Source organism: Drosophila tropicalis, unplaced genomic scaffold, assembly GCF_018151085.1.
Source record: "Drosophila tropicalis isolate 14030-0801.00 unplaced genomic scaffold, ASM1815108v1 contig_158, whole genome shotgun sequence".
In the NCBI taxonomy this organism is placed as follows: domain Eukaryota; kingdom Metazoa; phylum Arthropoda; class Insecta; order Diptera; family Drosophilidae; genus Drosophila; species Drosophila tropicalis.
Window position 1 is genome coordinate 3,147,179 of NW_027172602.1, and position 20,000 is coordinate 3,167,178.

The 20,000-nt window shown below is 38.3% G+C and overlaps 1 protein-coding gene across 1 annotated transcript; it reads left to right on the plus strand.

Annotated features, from left to right (window-relative positions):
• Window positions 1-4,112: 4,112 nt before the first annotated feature.
• LOC137583438 (homeobox protein goosecoid) lies at window positions 4,113-18,537 on the plus strand. Its single transcript, XM_068298474.1, has 7 exons — window positions 4,113-4,132; window positions 6,440-7,689; window positions 9,432-9,610; window positions 11,236-11,343; window positions 16,734-16,910; window positions 16,997-17,102; window positions 18,431-18,537. The coding sequence occupies exons 1-7, from the start codon at window positions 4,113-4,115 to the stop codon at window positions 18,535-18,537; spliced, it is 1,947 nt and encodes a 648-aa protein (XP_068154575.1).
• The last annotated feature ends 1,463 nt before the right edge of the window (window positions 18,538-20,000 follow it).

A 20,000-nucleotide genomic window follows, 5' to 3' on the forward strand; every position in this document is an offset into this window, starting at 1 on the left:
TGAAACCAATTTAGAATCGATTGTATATATAATTTAAACCGATTCAAAACAGGCTCAAAACTGGTACTATGTAAAATTCTTAAAAGGTTAACTGAACTTTTCATTGGTTTTTCAATTGTTTTCCATTGATGTTGAGTATTTTCAATTATTTTATATAATTTAAGCATAAAACTAATCTCAAAGTCAAAGTTTCTAAAACAAAACGAAATTTTTCCAAAAACTAAGATCCTTTTTTTGAATTTTCCCAAAGTTTTCCATATAAATTCTTCTTCTATACCGACTTTTTTAATATCCTTTGAGTAATGTGAGAGAGAGATGAATTTGAGAGTTTTCTCTTGTTTTGGAATACAAAATTTGAAGTTTTATTTAAAAAATATATTGAATTACATAATACATTATAAATTTTTGTGTGTATGTGTAGAGCAAAAACTTAAGGAAAATCTTTGTGGAGAAGTTAAGTCTTACATTAAATGTAGCATACTTAAGAGCTCAAATTTCATCTTCTACTTGGGTAAAAGGTCCTTCTTAGTGTCTCTCTCTCAGTGTGTGTGTGTGTGTGTATGTGTGTGTGTGGGAGTGAGTGAGTGTGTAAAAGCATTCAACAAACTAATAGGCTAAATTAGACGACGACGACGACAGCGCCAACGATGAGACACACACACACACAGACACACACACACACACATTCGCGCTCTGGCAAAGGGAAAAACCTTTAAAAGCGTTTAAGCGCGACAAGGAATAAAAGTGCGTTTTGTAATCAAAGTAAAAACGTAAAAAAAAGAAGAAAGAAGAAGAAAAAAAACGAAAGACGAGCAAAAGATGAGCAAGAGTAAGGGAGCAAGCCAGAGTGAGAGAGAGAGAGAGAGATAGGGAATAAATGAACAAACGGAAGAGAGCGATAGAGAAGAAAAAAAAAGCGCTAGGCGAAGAAAAACAAAAAAAAAAAAAGAAAATGAAAATGAAAAAAAAAAAAAAAAAAGGCTCACACAGACGATGACGATGACAAGGTTGATGGCATAGCAGCCGGCTAGAAGAGGGGGGAGGGGGGACGGAGGGCGAAATGGGTGGGGGACAAGGCGGAAGATGATGATGATGGTGGTGGGTGGTTATTGTGGGCGTGGTGCAGCCGCAAGGAACGAGCAAAAATGACAGCAGCATCAGCTAAATGAGTTGAAGGACGACAGTGGATCGAGTGAGAGAGCAAGACAGGGAGAGAGAGAGATGAGTTGGTGGGCGTTTGTTTGGGGCATGGCAACGGATATCAAAGCGCTGGCAAAATGGCGGTCCGTCGGGCGGTTGTCGGTCGGACAGTCGGACAGTCGATCCGTCGCCTGGTCTTGGGCACTCAACCATTTTTCATTTTGTTGTCAGTACAAATTCGTTTTTTTTTTTTCGTCTGTTTTTTATCTCATGTTTTTTTGGCCCTGCTATCCGTCCATCATCTAACCCCTCCCTTCCTTCAGCTATCTATCCTACCTATAGCTTGTGTTTTTTTTTTTTGTCTTATTTTCTCTCTCTCTCTCTCTCCCTTTGCTTTTGGCATTTGCCGACTGTTGTGCAGTTACGTTTCGTTTTACTTTTGTATGTGCGTGTGTGTGTGTGTGTGTGTCTGTGTGTGAGTGTGTGCGTTTGGGAAATTTTTAAAAGATGCTTTTAGCGGTAAATAATGAAAAGTTAAAAAGCCACATCAATGAGATACATTTTTCTTTTGCTTTTGCTGAGAAAAACTTTACCAAAGGACTTGCCTCACTCCCAGGCTCAGCCATATGGCCCTTACACACGTTCTCTATCTCTCTTTCTCAGTCCCGTTGAATTATGTGTGTGTGTGTGTGTGTGTGTGACATTAGCATTTCAAGGATTTTCTTTCGTTTTACTAGAAAATTGAAAGATGTCGACTTTGTAGAATAACACAAAAAGAACAAAAAGGAAAAAAAAAAAAAAAGATTTCCAAACCAACTAAAGTCTTTCTTCTTTCAGTCTCACTCGATGGATGTGTGTGTGTGTGTGTGTCGTTAGTGTTGTTTTGCTCTGGTCTCTATCATTCATTTTGGTCTGCATTTTGGGTTTTGGCCTTTGGATTTTACTTCAATTCTTTTTTGACTGCTTTCTGCTTTGTGCTTGTTATTGTTGTAGTTGTTGTTGTTGTTGTTGTTGTTTGTTTGTTTGAAGATGAGATGAAAGCCTTAATTGATGTTATGATCATTATTATCATGCTCATAAACATCATCATTATCAGCTTCGTTACGGTTTTTCATATTGCATTCTGTTGTGGGTGCACACACGACGTATGAGTAATATGGCCAGGCAGAGAGCTTACTACCCCTCAATCCCCTACCACTCACCCACTCACCCTCTGGGTGTCTCTTGCTCTTTCTCCATTTATCTCCCTCACTCACACTCTCCTTTGCGTTTGTGTGTGTGTGTCTGTGTGTGTGTGCAGATACAATTTGTAATGATACACAAATTAGTATCCTAAATGGATGCTTAATAGCCTTCCAGTCAGGACTGTCTATGTCTGTGCGAGTGTGAGTGTGAATGTGAGTGAGTAAGTGTACACATGTGGATGCGTATGCTTTGACAAATTCACCCACACACACACACACACGCACACGTACACTCAAACCCATGAATATACATTTATAGAGAGCCATTTATGTGGGAACTTTTAAAATGCAGCCTTAAAGTCATTTTGCAGTGAAATTGAACTTATCCTTCAATTAAAAATAGAAAATATATAAGATGCTAGATCCTTTACACTATATATGCATCTGCATATGAATAATTCACATATATAGGCGGACTTAGATTGCGGGAAAAGAATTCGTTATTTAAAACATTTGAAAAAGTTTTTCAATTGTCTATGGATGGGGTTAAATGCTGAAAGCAAATGTTAGCTTTGTCTTCACTCAATTATGAAGTAATATAATATTAATAAAACACTTTTCCAGTTCATTGCATACTTTAAGGGGCCAAATAGACGAATGGTGCCTCAACATGGTTATAACGTCTCCGCTTATAAGTTTGATGAGTGATCCCAATATATAACGGATATAAGGACGAAAATCGTCGATCCCTTGAGAGTCGTTATAACCGGATTCTACTGTATTTAGAAGATCTTAATTTGCTTCAAAAAGCGAAGAATTTTTAGACTGTTTTAGGGATCCAAACACCTATTTTATATAAGTAGAGTAAAACAATTGCAAAGCAACAACAAATTGTCCGAAAACTTAACAACTTGTTCTGTATTAAGTACTTGAACTTGCAAAAGCCTTTGAATGAAATCGGGATAAAGCTCACTGGGAAGGAGTAAAATGCCTAATTTAATATTACTTTAGGATGACGTTTCGACATTTTGGCCCAAGACGTCAAAAGACTTAAGACTTGTATAATCATTGATTCGAGGTTTATATTTTATTCCATACGATAGTTTTGAATTGGCGAGTTGCGTAACTGTTTGTTGCATACTTAAGAGGGCAAAGCTTTAGATCCGCTTTGTTGCATAAGAATACAAACATTTGCCATTACCCTTCTTGTTGTCTTTTCGTGATGAGCGAGAGAAACTTTATACTTTTCCCTTACTTTCCATCTTCTACTTTTCTTTGAGTTTCACTTGACAAAAGTTTTAAATTTCCCCGTTCAAGTGGAAATCATTGGCCAGCTTTAAAATCCATTGTGTATATAATATTTTCAACGTTTTTGTGGCTTTATGAATAAAATGAACAATTGTAATCATTTCGAACCAAGTTGTGAAACAACAACAACACAATGGGGCAGGGGGTGGGGAAGGAAGGGGTATGTGCAGTGTATATTGTGTGAAAAAGTGATTCTCCTCTCTCTCACAAAGGGCCAACGGATGAAATCCAGAGCGGAATATAAACTTCAAAAATGAAAAAAGAAAAAAAAAAACAGACGCGCCCACTCGATAAAGACGAATTGAGAGCCGACGTTAGAGGCAAACGGCATTCGGCATGGCCCAGGAATAGGACCCAGAATCAGGACCTGGAGAGGAGCGACAACTTTGACGATGACAATGATGAGTTGACGATGGCGTTTGGCGATGACGAACCTAAATGCCACGAAAACGAGACGAGCAATGGCGATGATGCCTCAACATGGATTTCGAGTACTTGAAGTCAGTGTTTTGGGACCTTTAGTTGGCAAAAGTATTGTTTTAAGGAGCATTGCACACACCTACACAACGAGAGAGAGAGAGAGAGATAGATGCACATGTGTGTATGTAGATGTGATGTGATGAGCACTCGTTCAAATGCCATCAACAAAATATACATACATACATATAACCAAAGAAGAAAATGGACAACAGCGCAAAAGATTTTGTATTTGTGGCGCCTCTGCCAGTCTGTCACATTTAACGAGGACTAATTCATTGCGCAGCAGCAGCATACAACGGCAACTGTCAACAGCAACAGCAACACCAACAAAAGTGACTCCATTTTGAGGCTTTCATCGTATTGGTTGGCCACACATTTGCCTTTGGCAAGCATGCGTTAGAGTGAGACAGATATACAAACACTCTGATTGCTGCTGAGCGAAAAAGTCGTTTACAACGTCAACGTTAACGTCGCTGTCGCAGTCGCTGACACACACACACACACACAGAGAGAGAGCACACTCTCTCTCTTTCGTACATCTCTGCCCAACTGCTGCCAACTGCTATTCGGCTCTTGCTCTTCTTCACTCAACAATTTCGCCTAGAAGTATGCACAACGTTTGCATCTGACGGATGAAAAATATGCAGTTTGATTTAGTATTTAATTTTTAATACTTTTTGTTTTATTAGATGAAAATGAGATAGATCAGTTTTTGCATTCAACTTTTTGTTGGTTTCTTGCACAAACCAAATGGAATGGAATGTTTTTCGAAATTTCCAAGGATCAAAAGGAACAAATACAACCCAATGGCATACATACAGGACACACAGAAACAGATACACTCAGCATTGGAGGCAATAACAACAAAACGAGACCGACAAACGGCATCAACTAACGAAATTAAACAAGTTAAAGCGAGACAGCGAGAGACCATGTCACATTAAGTGAGCGAGAGGCGAGATATACATTTCACTTTTCATGATGGCATCTCTCTATCAGGCTGTCGCACTCACACACAGACAGGCACACAAGTTTCATTATTTTTGTGAAAATTATTAGTACGACTAACGATTCGTGGTCTCATCTATGCACACAGACTCTTTCTCTCTTGCTTGCTCTCGCTTGCTTTCTCTCTCTCTCTGTCTCTCTCTCTCGCCCTCTGTTACATAGACATAGTACACATATACAGAGAGAGCTAACCACCAATCGTTCGCGCGCAGCCCGCAATTGTCCCACCACCATCCAAAAAGAGTCCTAGAAACTCCCGGCAACTGCAGCAGCGACGTTAGCAGCAACAAAAGGCAGCGTCGGATGGTTGTCGAGCACATGATCCTTAATTTCGTTATAATTTTGTATGTTGCTTGAAATTGTATATCATTTTAAGTTTGATCGGCCGCGACTACGTACCGCCTAGCGTGCGTGCAGCAACTAGCAGACCAGCAGCAACAACAACAACAACAGCAACACCTACAAATAATAACAACAATCACAAAACAATATCCTAGTGCTCTTGTCTCTCTCAATACGTGTGCGTGTGTTGTCCTTATCGGTTTTGTATGTGTGTGTGAAATTTTTGTATTTCCTTGGCGGTTTTTCGTGTTTACCAACGCCCTGCCCCCTCACCCCTCCCCCCAAAAGCCAAGCTGCTGTCTCCACACACACACACACACACACACAAAGTTTGCGACGGACGCAAATGTAAAAGACGAAAAAGGAAACACACACACAGTTGCTCGACTATCTTTAAACATAACGGTACACAAGAATCACGAAACGGCAACGGCAAATGAAATACGGTACAACAACAACAACAACAACACGTGCAACGTGCAACCAAAATTCAATAACTAAACAAAACTAAAAAACCAATCAATTAACTTTAACAACAACAAACAACAAACAACAACAACAATTGCAATACAATTATTATTAATAAATTGAAAGAAATTTGTTACAATTTTTGTTTTGTGCTTTCATTTGGTTTACCCCATCCCATCTAAACGCAAAATTTTTTTTTTTTTTTCCAAGTGCCAGAAATCATTCTGAATCCTGAATACATAAAAAAAAAAAAAACGCCACCGCTCTTGGGCCATATATGTGTGACCAGCGGTGTGCATATGGATGTGTCTCAGTGTCTTCCGTGTCTCCTTCTCTCTGTCTGTGTCTGTGTTTGTGTTTGTGATAAATGATTCCAATTGATATATAAAGCAAACTAAACAACGTTGGATTAACCCTAGGTTCTAGCCTAGCCGGTCACATAGTTGGCGACCCAATTTAGTTATTTCGATTATATATTGGGATTGCGCGCGTTCGTTCGCGGCAAACAGCTTCCAGTTGGATTATTCAATAGATTTCTTCAAAACGTATATTGATACGCAGCGTTTTTACGCCGGCCACAAGTTGGATTTCAAACATCAAAGTTGTGCCGGCGGCCCTGGTTCCGGTGCTGGTGGTGGTGGTGGTGGTGGCGGTGGTGGTGGTGCTCCTGGAGGACCCGTTGTCGTCGGCGGCAATACGATTACGGTAGCACAACAACAACAACAACAGCAGCAGCAACAACAACAACCAAATTCACATCCAATTAATAGCAGCAGTGCAAACAGCAGTAGTGCCAATAGCAACGGCAGCAGCTCCAATTCAGCAACATTGACATTAGCCAATCATCCGCTTGCCCATACCAGTCATACCGCCCAACATTTAACCAATCATTCACACGTTTTGGCATCCGCACATGGTCATCAGTTGCATGTAAGTGGATTGCCGTCGGTGCAACAGCAACAGCAACAGCAGCAGCAGCAACAACAACAACAGCAACAGCAGCCGCCTACAGCTGTTGCCCTACAGCAGCAACAGCAACAACAACAGCAGCAGCAACAGCAACAACAGCAACAACAACAACAGCAGCAACAGCAGCAGCAGCAACAGCTACTTAGCAACGGACCAACTCTCCTAATCGGCAACGGACCAAGCTCCGCCGGTGCCAGCAGTCATTCCGTATCAACGGCATCTGCCGCCGCTGCCGCCGCTGCTGCTGCTGCCGCCGCCTCAATTCCACACGTTCACGCACCACACAGCCTTGGCCTGAGTCCTCAGTCCAGTGCCGATTCGCAGCAATTCAATATCTTTCCGGCCATATTCAGCCGTCAATTGAACTTTTCGGCCGGCGGACAAGCGGGCAAACTGAGCATGGACGAACTGCGTCCGAATTTGGTTGGCGGCCTGTTGGGCTTACAGCAGGGCCTGCTCGAGGATCATGCCAGCAGCATGCAGCATGGCGGTGTGGCCCAGGATACCAAATTCATGTCATTCCAGGACCAGCGTTTAATGGGCATTAGCGGCTCGCATGAGAATCGTTTGCTTAGCCTGGCCACATCAGTGCAGGATACAAGATCGCCGATAACCACACTGGACAAATCATCATCGTCGTCGCTTAATCATCAGCGAAAATGTAGCAGCACGCCCGAGGACTTCAGTGCTCTTTACTCAGGCCTGCCCACACCTGGAATGGACTCATCCTCGCATCATCATACGCCGGCCCATACGCCGCCCTCACGTCTCTCCGATCACACCATATCGGGTAAGTGCTCGCTCACTCACTCACTCACTCACTTACTTACTTACTTACTAACCCAAGAGTAACCTCAGTGCAATCCACAAAGAGACCCTCGATTAGTTGGCCTCAACCCCTTCATCCATTGTCGTTGTCTTTTGTCATTGCCCTCTTTGTGTCCCTCTATTATCCTTGGCTTATCGCCTTTTACACACAGCGTGCCATGTGTGTGTGTGTGTGTGTCCTTTTTGTGTGCTGACACTTTTCAGCCAGTTTGCGGACATTTCAATCAGGACTTAATGTAATTGTTGTGACTGTGTTTCAACATGGAAAACTCAACGGACACTGGAGATTCGCATTTCATTCATTGCAATTAACTGAGCTCAGCTGTTTTTCAGCTTGATCCTGGTCCCTCATACTCACAGCTGGCATCCCCTACATATATATTTATATATATATATATATGCAAAACAATGGATCATTAGATCTTAATATTTTGATTTATCAGCAATAAGTAGATAGAGCTCAATATCCTTAGCAATCTTTATTATAGACGTTTGTTTTCTCTTGAAATCTGAAAGGATTATAACGAATGTTAGAGAAATCTTGAGATTTCGTTATCTCTGTTCCATTTCTCTATATCCTTATGAAATATGTTGCCCTGTTGCCCTCTGAACCTGAAAGGGTTAAGGATGTATGACTAAAAAACCTCTCCAAACTGCAAATGATTTCCTCTTAAGATTAATGTTCCAACTAAATCTATTAGATTTCTGATTAATAGTTAGAGAAAACTGGCCAAAATGAGGTCAATTGCAAATGGCTTCCATGTGCCGTGGCATTAGCATAAATACGCGAAGCATTTGCATCTTTTGGGCTGCTGATGGTGTTATTCAATTAGTGAGATGGCCAAAAATTTTATACATATTTAGTTAGAAAATGTCGTTAACGAGCTAAGCGCGCCAATTAAGCGCCATGAAGGTCTGAAGGTCAGACCGGGTCAGGTTGGGTTGTCCTTTTGGCCGCACTTTCTGCTCTTTATGTCCTGTGTCCCTACGCGCTCTTTGGCCATTTGACCTTTGCGTGTAATTTGCCGCCTTTTGGCATGCGTCAGTTTCAGGTAATGAATGGGGCAATGGTTATGATGATGCTGATGATGATGATGATGATGACGACGACGTCTGGTGAATGGGCCATTGAGACCGTCAGGATGTACCTGATAGCTTGAGACCGTGTCCAAAAGAGAGAGCCAGACTCAGAGCCACAGTTTTGCTACCTCGATTAATGTGCCAGAAATTTGCATAAATTATCCCATATTGCATATTCATGCGACCGCCGAACGTCAAAGTTGGCGCCCAACGTGGCGACGTGACCCAAGTCTGTTACTTGAACTGTTTCTGTTGCTGGCGCTGCCGATGTTAACGTTGACGTTTCCTTTTCCTGTCCGGCTTTCAGTTTTTCGCTGTTGTTGTTGACTTGTCTTTTTGTTTTTGCATCCAAAATGGCTGTCGTTGTTCGCTGTCAACATCTTGTGGCCGCAGTGTGGTTGCCTTTACTCCGTTTCTCCTCATCATCATCGTTGTTGTTGCTGTTGATGGCAATTATGCAGCAATTGCGGGTCAAAGGTCGTCCAGGTCGGATGCTAGGTGGCATAGTTGGGTCCTGGGAGTTGCGGGGGGTGGGACTTGCGGTTAAAGTAAAACGTTTCACGCATATTAATTATAATTTTCTGCACATTTCTAATTCAATGCTTCTTCAATGTTCTTTCGCAGCAGAAGGTGCATTCAAGAAACTTAAACCGGAACCCAATAGCGGCCTGTCAACTGTTTCCGCCGGCATCACATCACCCGGAAGTGGATTATCATCGCTGAGTCAGCATGCCGGTCATACCCCAACCACAGCATCCTGCCCAACGCCAGCCAGGCGAAGACATCGAACCACATTCACACAGGTCAGCATAACCATCATCATCATCGAGCATCTTGTAGCAACTTCCACTAGGATCCACATACACACTCTACACCTCCTCTCTCTCTCTCTCTCTCTATCTATCTCCCTCCTCTCTTTCACCAACCAGAGAGAGAGTGAGAAATTTTAATTAGATTTTCATGAAGGTTACCTCGTGTAATTAAAACTTCAGCATTTTCAACTTGTGCAGCCCAGTGGAAGCCACAGAATACACAACTAAAACAACAACCTAGACGACACAGTTATGTCAGTTAGTTAGATAGTTTTAGGTGCTAATATAAAAATACAACAACCACCAGCCACCAATCATTTAAAAGAACTCTGTCGCTCGATAATCAAATCGAAAATAGTTCTCAGTCATATAATTATTTACTTGTCCCACATTTCAAAGGACAACGCTCATTTCCCTTATATTTCACTTGATCTAGCTATAATTCTCAACCACTTTTGACATTGAAGACGAGAATCTTTGACAAAGTCTGTCGCAAAGTTTTCTAGAATTTCAAAATTTATTAACCAAATCGTTTTCTTTGTATTTCAAGAACAGTTTTTTTTTGTAATGGAAACTCAATTGAAAACAAGTTTAGATTCTTCTTCTTGCCATTCATGTAGAGGAAATAAAGTAATTGACTCTTAAAATAAATTTTATTGAAAACAATTTTAGAAATCTTTGAAATCTTTAGCTAAATGAAATGTAAATCAAACAAAGTTTGAAACAAGGACTGATGGGAAAATGGTCCCCCTTATGTATTTTTTATAGTTTTCCGATTGTTTTGACGCCAAATTTTCCTCACCTTTTCCTAGATCCATACTGAATTTTAGGATAAATTAATAGAGAAACTTCAAGTTAATAGCAAAATATAAACAAACATTCCAATAGAGTGTTAAAAGTAAATATATATTAGTAAATTCTAAAAGTAAATATCATTTACATTCATTTTCAAAGTAAAGTTTTAACGAATAATTAAGGATTTTGTCATATAATGCAAAAAGTATCCTTCAAATTAGGAATTATTTTTCATTTTCATTAGCTTTGCTTTAGCTTTTTAAAAAAGGGCTTAAAAAATGACTAAAATATTCTAATCCGAATGGAAAATTTTAAATTATAGCTTTGGGAATAATAACTATCAATATAATCGAAAGATAAAACAATCGATAAATGGATCTAGGATTGTGAAGTTTTAATAACTTTTACGATTAAGTTTGATTTTATCCACAGAATATTGTAAAACTTGAACAAATGTTTCAAAAAGCAAATCCTTGGACTATATACTATTATCATTTATATATAGTCTCAAAAGATCTCGTTGATAAGATCATAAAGTGCAATATCAAATGAAATAAAAAGTTCGACTATTGATGCATTAAACTTAATATGCACTAATGCTATAGATTAGTTCATTAAGCCCAAAAGTAGGCAACAGACACAATTTAAAAAAAAAAAAACAAATACAGGAATTGTAAATGATAGAAACGAAAAGGCAAGTAGACACAAGTTGTTACTATGCGAGATGCTTACTTAAATATAAATGTATATATATATATATATATATGTATATAAAGAGAACTCACAACAAATTAGCCTAATTAAAATCCGCTTAATTTCAGGAACAATTAGCAGAACTGGAAGCTGCATTCGCCAAATCGCATTATCCGGATATTTACTGTCGCGAGGAGCTGGCGCGTACAACAAAACTGAATGAGGCGCGAATTCAAGTGAGTATATACATATGTACAATGAGTACATAGGAGTAGCTCCAGTATATACGTAATGGAGCCATGCAAGTCTCCATTAGGCTAGATTATGCCATTTGCTATCGTCATCATCGTATGTCAACAGTTGTTTCAAAATACCAAATTAGGGCAAAAATGATTACAATAGAAATCACTCTCACTGATGGCTAAGATCTCTGTCGGTTAGCGATTAGCATGCCCGATTATTCCAATCGACTGCTTCAGATTTCGATTTCGATTTCGGGTGTTGCCCTAAAGTGCTCTCTCGACGTCCGACAGCAAGAAGAACCACCAACCAACCATCCAACCAACCAACCAACCAACAAAAAAAGAAAAGGGAAAACGAAAAAGGTCCCCCGGGGAGTGGCCACCTTCCATACCCTTCTCCCTTCTCTCCCATTGGATCTGTTGCGCTTTCAAGTGCGCCGCGGTAATAATTAATTTATAGTTTTATCATGACTGTGAAACAAGTGAGTGAACAACGGGTGGCAGACCAAGCTCAGAGCATGCAGAGGGGAGGATTTCTCCAAAGTCCTTTACTCATGTCTCGACTTATCATTTTATTTCATGGTTTCATTGGTGTAGAATTACATCGAAATGGAGACAGACAAAATAGTCCAAGAAACATTTTTTGGGTTTTCAAAAAGTTTAAATTTATCAATTGCAATTTGATAATCGAAAAACGAAAGCAATTAGGTCACTCTCTCTCTCTCTCTCTCTTCAAAGTCTTGTAAAAGATCTTTCCAAGAACTTTTCAATATTTCAACTCATTATTGTTCAATATCTAACTTCCTAAGTAATCAACCGATTTACATATATATTATATAAAAAAATCAAGCAAATACTTCCATATCTCAACCATTAATAATGAAATATTTAGGACTAAAAACTTTAACTTGGTTGAGTTGGAAAGCATCTAGTTGGGAAATAATTTCCTTTCATTGTGTGTGTGTGTCTAATTAGCAAAGCAACAACAAACAAGTGAATGCTAATGCGCCTGTCTATATGCAATGAAAATTTTCCTCCTTTTTTTTTTTTGTTGTTGTTTTGTTTTGTTCAGCAAGTTGTTAAATTTTCCAAGCAGATGTGCGTTAGAAACGCCCTCGACCTGACCCATCAACATCGTCCTCCTCCACTATTCCATGCTCTTCAACTCAAACGAGAGCATCAAATTTGCAATAAATTTGTCAACACCAAGGCCCACACTCACACACACACAGGGACACACACACATGCACAGAAAATTATGATGTTGTTGCAGTGCTAAGTGAGTGCCAGAGTCAAGTTGTAAGCGCACTCGTCAAATTACCAACAACAGCGGGTGAATGGACTACAGAGGTGAATAGCGTGCCAGATGAGGGGTGGGGAGAGGAGTGAGGAGCAGTGAGGGGGATGGTTTTTAGAGGAAGGAAAATGAAAATATAATATTAGGGCTGCGGTTGAGCAGAATAGAGCAGAGCAAAAAGGATATGAGGGTTGGGTGTGGGTCGGTTTCTGGTTTTCTATAGGGTCGGGCCATCCAAGCGACTGTAAATATTTGAACATTTGTAGAAAAATATGGTTTATGCTGCACTTATAGCATCTACCATTCCCCCCGCCCCCCTCATCCACCCACTCCAAGACCAGCTAGTCCCTTGCCATGGGCATTTGTCTGTCATTTGATCGCAAACAGTTGTGTGAATAGAGAATCAGATATTAGACTAAAAACATGACCGAAAAGAGGTAAGAGAGAGGACGAAGGGTGTGCTCAAAAGATCAGAGGTTTTGGTCGGATTTAGATTACATTTAAATTGAAATACATAAATACATACATACATATATACGCATATTGATTCAAATCTCTTGATCAGAACGATATCAAAAAACCAACATTTGTATGATAGTTCCATGGGAATATTCAATATAGAGTTACAGCCCAATGAAAATATGCATTTAGAAGGTGATTCAAAATCCCATCATTCTGCATGCTCTAGAATCTTGTTTAGAAACCAATATGAAAGTTATTTATTGACGAAACTCGAAATCGGACAAATCTGAAAATGTTGTTGAAGTTTAAAGTTCTGTGGTCGACACTTTGAATGCTTTTGGCCTCATTATGAAGCTAATTAAAGCTAATGACCAATTATATCATAAACGCTTTTAAAATGGAATTTAAAACCAACTTTTAAAACATGATTGGATAAAGCCATGTCCTTTGTCATGATTTTCAGATTCTTGCAAAGTTTCAGTTTTCTTACTCAAGATTAGAAATGTTCTGAGTAACGAATAGATTAGAACTCTTTTAAATTTTATTACTGTAGCCCATCATATATAGAGCAGATGAAGAGGTAGTTCTTTGCAGTTCTTCTAGAAAGGAGGACAAAGGTCCCCAAGTGCAATAAGTTTATAGAATATTAAACACTTTGCGAGAATCAGGATCAAAACTCAGTGGTAGTTAGAAGATATTATTAATTATTGAGCAGAAAAACAAAGAAATGGCCCAAGCCGTCTGAGTTTTCCGGCAATCTTAAATCTTGTTGGCAATCTCTCTTGGCAAAATGTAAATATTTGCATATAAACTTAATAATTTAAAATTATAAATCATTTGGGCCCACAAAATGTAGGTTAGGCTATAATAATTGTATAATTGACTGAAGAAAAGAAGGAGACAAAACCGTTGAAAGCTTTCCCATTGCCCAGCGCAAATAAGTAGGCAACAAATTCTTATACACGAAGAGAAAAAAAGTAGACAAATTCCAAACCATTTTATTGTGTGCCACGTTAAACGTTTTAACCGATTTTAAACAATTAACAAGTTTTCTTTATTTTTTCACACCCTCCCTAACTCTCCTCCCTCTCTCTCTCTCTCTCTCTCTCACTCTCTTTCTTAGCCTTTCTTAGCTATTAATTAACATTAGTTTGATTTAGTTTTGAATCAAGTTAAGTTACCGCATCCAAACAGGCACACACACACACACACACCTTTAACCCCATTTAGAGATAGAGAGGGAGGGGGGACACTTTATTGTTGTTGTTTTTTTGTATCCCATGTCCTGTCAATTAGATGGCAATTTTAATTTCTAGGTCAATGCACCCTTTTTTCCTGGCTGTCCATATAAAAAGTTGAGCTAAAAATACAACAAAATAACCAACACACAAATAGATTTATATCTCTATATATGTATGTATGTATGTGGGATATCTAAACGGAGTTAAGTGAAAAAACCAAAGAAAAAACAACAACGACAACAAAAACAACAAGGCAGGAAAATTTGATTAAATGTTGAAAAGTAAATTAAATTTGAATACGTTTAATTTTCATATTTCCGTAGAGTGGCCTATACGCCAGAGAGTGTGACTGTGTATGTGTGTGTGTGTGAATGTATGATTATTTCTAGTTATAATTTAAATGCATCTAATTAGGCCTTGTTTTAGCTTAAATGGAAAAAAAAGGTGTATACAAAAGAAAGAAAAACTTAAAGCCAAAGTCAGTGTCTGTCTCTCTCTTTCTCGCTCTCTCTCTCGCTCTTGCTCTTTCTTTGATATGGCATAAAAACCTAACTTTGTGCTTCTTGCATGTCTATATATAATGTGTGTGTGTGTGTGTGTGTGTGTGTATGTGTGCCATAAAATGGAACCTTAATTGAGTTACTCCGCCCACACACACACACACACACACACACACACACTCAAACACATAACAGTTGAACAGACAGTCAGACAAAACGCATTTTCAACCCTCCGCAACAGCATCTCTTTCTCTTACTCTATCTCTCTCTCTCTCTTTCACACACTCTATCCATGGCTCATGGTTAAGAGCATTATTTAGTCAGAGCTGAACACACACACACACTTACACACACACACGTACACATGGTCCTTGGCATTTTTATGCTGGCAGCCAACCAAATGAAACCGAACGAGCCATAAACTGGGCGACTGCCAAACAACCCCCAAACCCAAAAACAACACCAATAACGATGTCAAAAAGAAATATAAAAAAAAAAAAACTAAAGAAAGAGAATGAGAAACAACAACAAAAAAAAAACAAAATGCAGATGTCGAAAACGAAACGGACGACCAACAAATCTTAGTTAACCCAACTGTTTCGGCCCTTCGAATACCCTATACAAATTTTAGTAATGACTCAAAGAGAAATTGTTTATATATTTATAGAGGGTATCAAACAAAATTCAACATCCACACACACACACCCAGACACACACACACCAAGACACACACACACACCCAGACACACACATAGCAATGGACAAAGATAATAATAATAATGATAAAATAAATAAAAGAAAAAAGAAACGCCAAGACAGTCAAGACCCCATGCCCATAGCCCCCCAACTGACACCCCCTTCCCTCGCCCACATGTTTCTGCCCTTATTTTGGTCTGTTAGTGTCTAGAACACCAACAGAATCATCATCATCATCATCATCATCATTATCATCATCGTAAGTAACTCAAAGCAAGCCGAGCCAAGCTTTCAAAATGTCGGAAAATTTTGCGCATCCTCCACCAAACTCACCCCCTCAGCCAAGCACCCACACAGCCTTATCAGCCTCATACCACACATTCACATTCACATCCTTAGTCCTTAGTCAAACCGCCCTCACAGCCTCCATTCCATTCCATCCCTTCATACATAGCAGAAGGGGCAAGAGCAAGGGCAGGAGCAGAAGCAAGAGCATCTTCATCTTGTCTATGGGCGTCTTTCATCTTGGCAATTTCTTTTGCTGCCATCAGGACAACGATGGCGAAAAGGGAAGAGAACAGAAAGGCGAAGAAAGAAAAAAAATGAAAAACAGCGCCCAAGATGGAGGACCATCTTTAATAATATCTAAGCAGAAATAAAGTCGAGCGAGCAAGCGGTCGAAGGACTCCTTTTACCATCATCTTCATCCACATCCTCATCATCATCGTCGTCGCCATCGTCCTCGTCCTCGTCCTCGTCCTCGTCGTTGCCGTTGCCGTCGTCAACTTATTTCAATTTCAATTTTGTAGATTTTTTCACTCATAAGACGTTAGCTTAAGACCAGACTCCAAAGGACTTTCAAGGCACAGAGAGAGAGACAGAGAGAGAGAGAGAGGAGGGCTGAGCAAGACTGGTTGAAGGAGGAATTTTCTTTACCTATTTCATATCTTTTTTTTTTTTTTTGCTGTATTTTTATTCTCATCATCCGTTTTTTCTTTTCTTTATTTCTCGGCAAAGTGAAAATTGGTATACGAAGGATGGGTGATTGTTGTGTGGGTGGCAAGGGCTGGCAAGGGGATTTTCGTGGACAGATATAATATGTATATATATGTAGCTTGAAAATCATCAACTTGAACTTAACTTTAATTTCAATTCTTCTTTCTCTTCCTCTCTATCTCTCGCACTTAGGTTTGGTTTCAAAATCGTCGCGCCAAATATCGTAAACAAGAGAAACAATTGCAAAAGGCATTGGCACCATCTGTGATCCCATCGTGCAACGGGATGATGAGGAATATACAAGGCTATAGTGTATCCCGAGGCTATCAGCCCTATCCACATCATAATACAATGAATCGTTATCCACAGGTAGGTTATCCACCGTCACCGACACCGATATAAGAAATAAATATTCATACATTCTCTGCTTGTATTCAAATTTTATTTGAAAACAGGATTTATTCCAAATGGGTGCCTCCTCATATCCAGGCATGACGCAACCCTTCTCAATGGCTCATAGTACGAATATGGGCTCTGTGGGTGTGCGTCAAGATTCCATGGGTAAGTCTTTATTCTCCTATTCCAATTTGATCTAGCCTAGCCATCCTAGTCTAGCCAAAGCAAAAACGGCTTCCCTTAATGCCTAATTTGCTTTGTGTACAGCCTAAAAGTATGCACTATAAATTGTATTTCATTTTCGGCCAACAAATTTCAAGGATAACTTCTTTTAAATTCTATATAGCTCAGCTTAAATTAGTTCAAAATTTCAATGTAACATCTCAATCGACGGGAAATTAATAGCACTTTCTAATCACATAAAAATTAATTAGTTTTTCCATACAAAATCTGTAGTGAAATGATAAAATGATTGTTGTCTCACTTTGCTCCAATCAAGGAAAAAAAAAAAAAAGTTATAATAGGCTATTTTAAACACATTTTTCAGATTTTATCACAAATCAACTTTTTATTATACCATGACTTTATTGAAATAATAATTTCTAATTGAGTCCTAGCTTATGTTGTTCAAACTTCCATCACTCACCATAAATTAAAGGCAGTCAATTTTAATTTTCACTTTAAGTTTAAAATATTATTAAGACCACTTTTCGTCCTATGCCTAGGGCTGTTCGAATGTTAATGAATTGTGGGATCTGACATTCAGAGGAGTGATCAGTGAAGCTTTCAATGTGTGATCAAAAGCTTTGCTCTCTTTCAACTTAAAACTTTCTAAAGTTTCTCTCCCTATCGCTATCTCTCTTCTCCTTCAAGATTGACTCTTCGATATTAAGGAAGCTTTTAGATCGAAATGTATCTACAAATGACATAAGGAAGAAAGAAAGAGAGAGCAATAGAAATGCAAAAAAGTCTTTGTTCTTTGTTTCTATGGTTTAGTTAAAGGTTCTAAAAGCTTCTAAACTCAGTTGCCCTTCATTTGGCTTTGGGTAATTTTCCACTTAATGTGCAGGAAAATATGTTATAGGTTTGTTTTTGCACAAGTTTCGCCTACTGCAATTTCTTTTTCCAATAATTATGTATATGTATTTGTATATGAAAGCCAACTGAAGGTGAGGACAAGGTGAATCTTTCCATCTTGCCCGGATATTATGGAGACGATGAAGAAATGAAATGAATTTCCGGACAGCCAAGCATAAGAAAATTTTCTTACTAAAATATTCACCAATGTTAGACAGAGACAGGCTAGACTATGAGTGTGTGAGTGTGTCCCTGTGTGTTGTGTTAGGTCCTTGTAAAAAGTAATATGAATTTCCGCTTAAAGGAAATGCTAAAACGCCTAACTTAAACGTTTGATTTAATAAATTCGATTCGCACTTATCAAGTTTTCATACCTCTCTTCTCTTCTCTTCTCTTCTCTCTTCCCTATTTTGCAGGCATGTCACCCGAGGATGAATGGTATAACAAAAGTCTATCCGCATTGCGCATGAATAGCTCACATCATCCGAATTTATCGGCCCCAATGCTGCAATATCAAACATAATCAAAAACCTTTGACGACTTCTTTTAAAAGATCGCCTCGTGAATCCACAAGTGAACATTAGCTAATGGACGATGGAGTGTGATCCTTTTAAAAACCGAAGCCGTCAAATTGTATACTAAAATAATGCCAAAAACTAATATCAAAGGAGAACGACAAACCTTCAAACTTAAAAAAAAAATATCCCAAATTTCCCAATTTTCCCCAAAAACACACAATTTGACAATTCTAGAATCCTTACGTTTGCACAAATCCTCCATCCTCCCCTGGCCACTCCTCTATCCATGGATTGTGAATGTAACTAGTATTCGAAAATCTTCAAGTAAAACCAAAGAAGAACAACTTATAAATATATACAGATATATAGTTATATACATATATATATATATATAAATATAAATATAATTTTTTTTTTTTTTTTAATTTGAGAAAGGCCAAACTGGAGGGGCACGAAAATGTATTGTACTTCATAAGACTTGTTAATATTTTTATTTTTTTTTTTTTTTTTTTTAGTTTAGTTTAGTATATATACATATACACATATATATACATATATATGAATATATGTATGTATATAGAAATATATATATATATATATAAATTTAGTAGGACAACAACTCTAGTCATATAGCAATTAAGCGAAATTGTGTATTGAGATTTTAGCATGACATTATATAAAAAAAAAACCACAAAACAAAGGCAACCAAATATATATATATATATATATATATGCAGATTCCGCAGTTAGCTGAACTAACTACCATATAAATATATATATATGGCATAAGAACAGGTTGTTTATAACAAAAGAAAAACAGAATTTGGTTAAGGGGCAATCCTAAATACAGTAGACCCTACCAAATGGAATCTTTCTCTCTCTCTCTCTTTAACTTACTCCCCCCTTCTGAGCAATGAATGAATAAATGATTCAAATTCTATATGTATATACATATACAAATAAAGAATCCGTAAACCAACTTCGGTATACCGAAAATGCAGTAACATCGAATATCCTTTGCACTCGATATACACATACATACATATATGTATGTACATGCATGTGTATGTATGTATGTGTGTTCATATTGTCTGATATAAACAAGAAATTGACGGATCAGTGATATATCAAAAATTTGCCAGTAAATTTTCCCCTCACTCTTTAAATACAAATCGATTTTTTTTTTTGCTCATACCATAGAAGAAAACACACACACACACACAAACACACACACCCAAGAAAAAACCAAAAACAAAAAAAGGAAAACCCAAAAACAAACAACCGAAACAGAAACTGAAACAAAACTATCTAAATATTTCAACAATGTGTAAACTAATTGTAAGTGGATTTTTTTAGCTAAGCAATGCATATAACAAGTTATATTTAATTATAATAAATTAAACTAAAAACAAAAAAAAGAAAAGAAAAGAAAAAAAAACACTAATTAAACTAAAAACAAAAAGAAAAG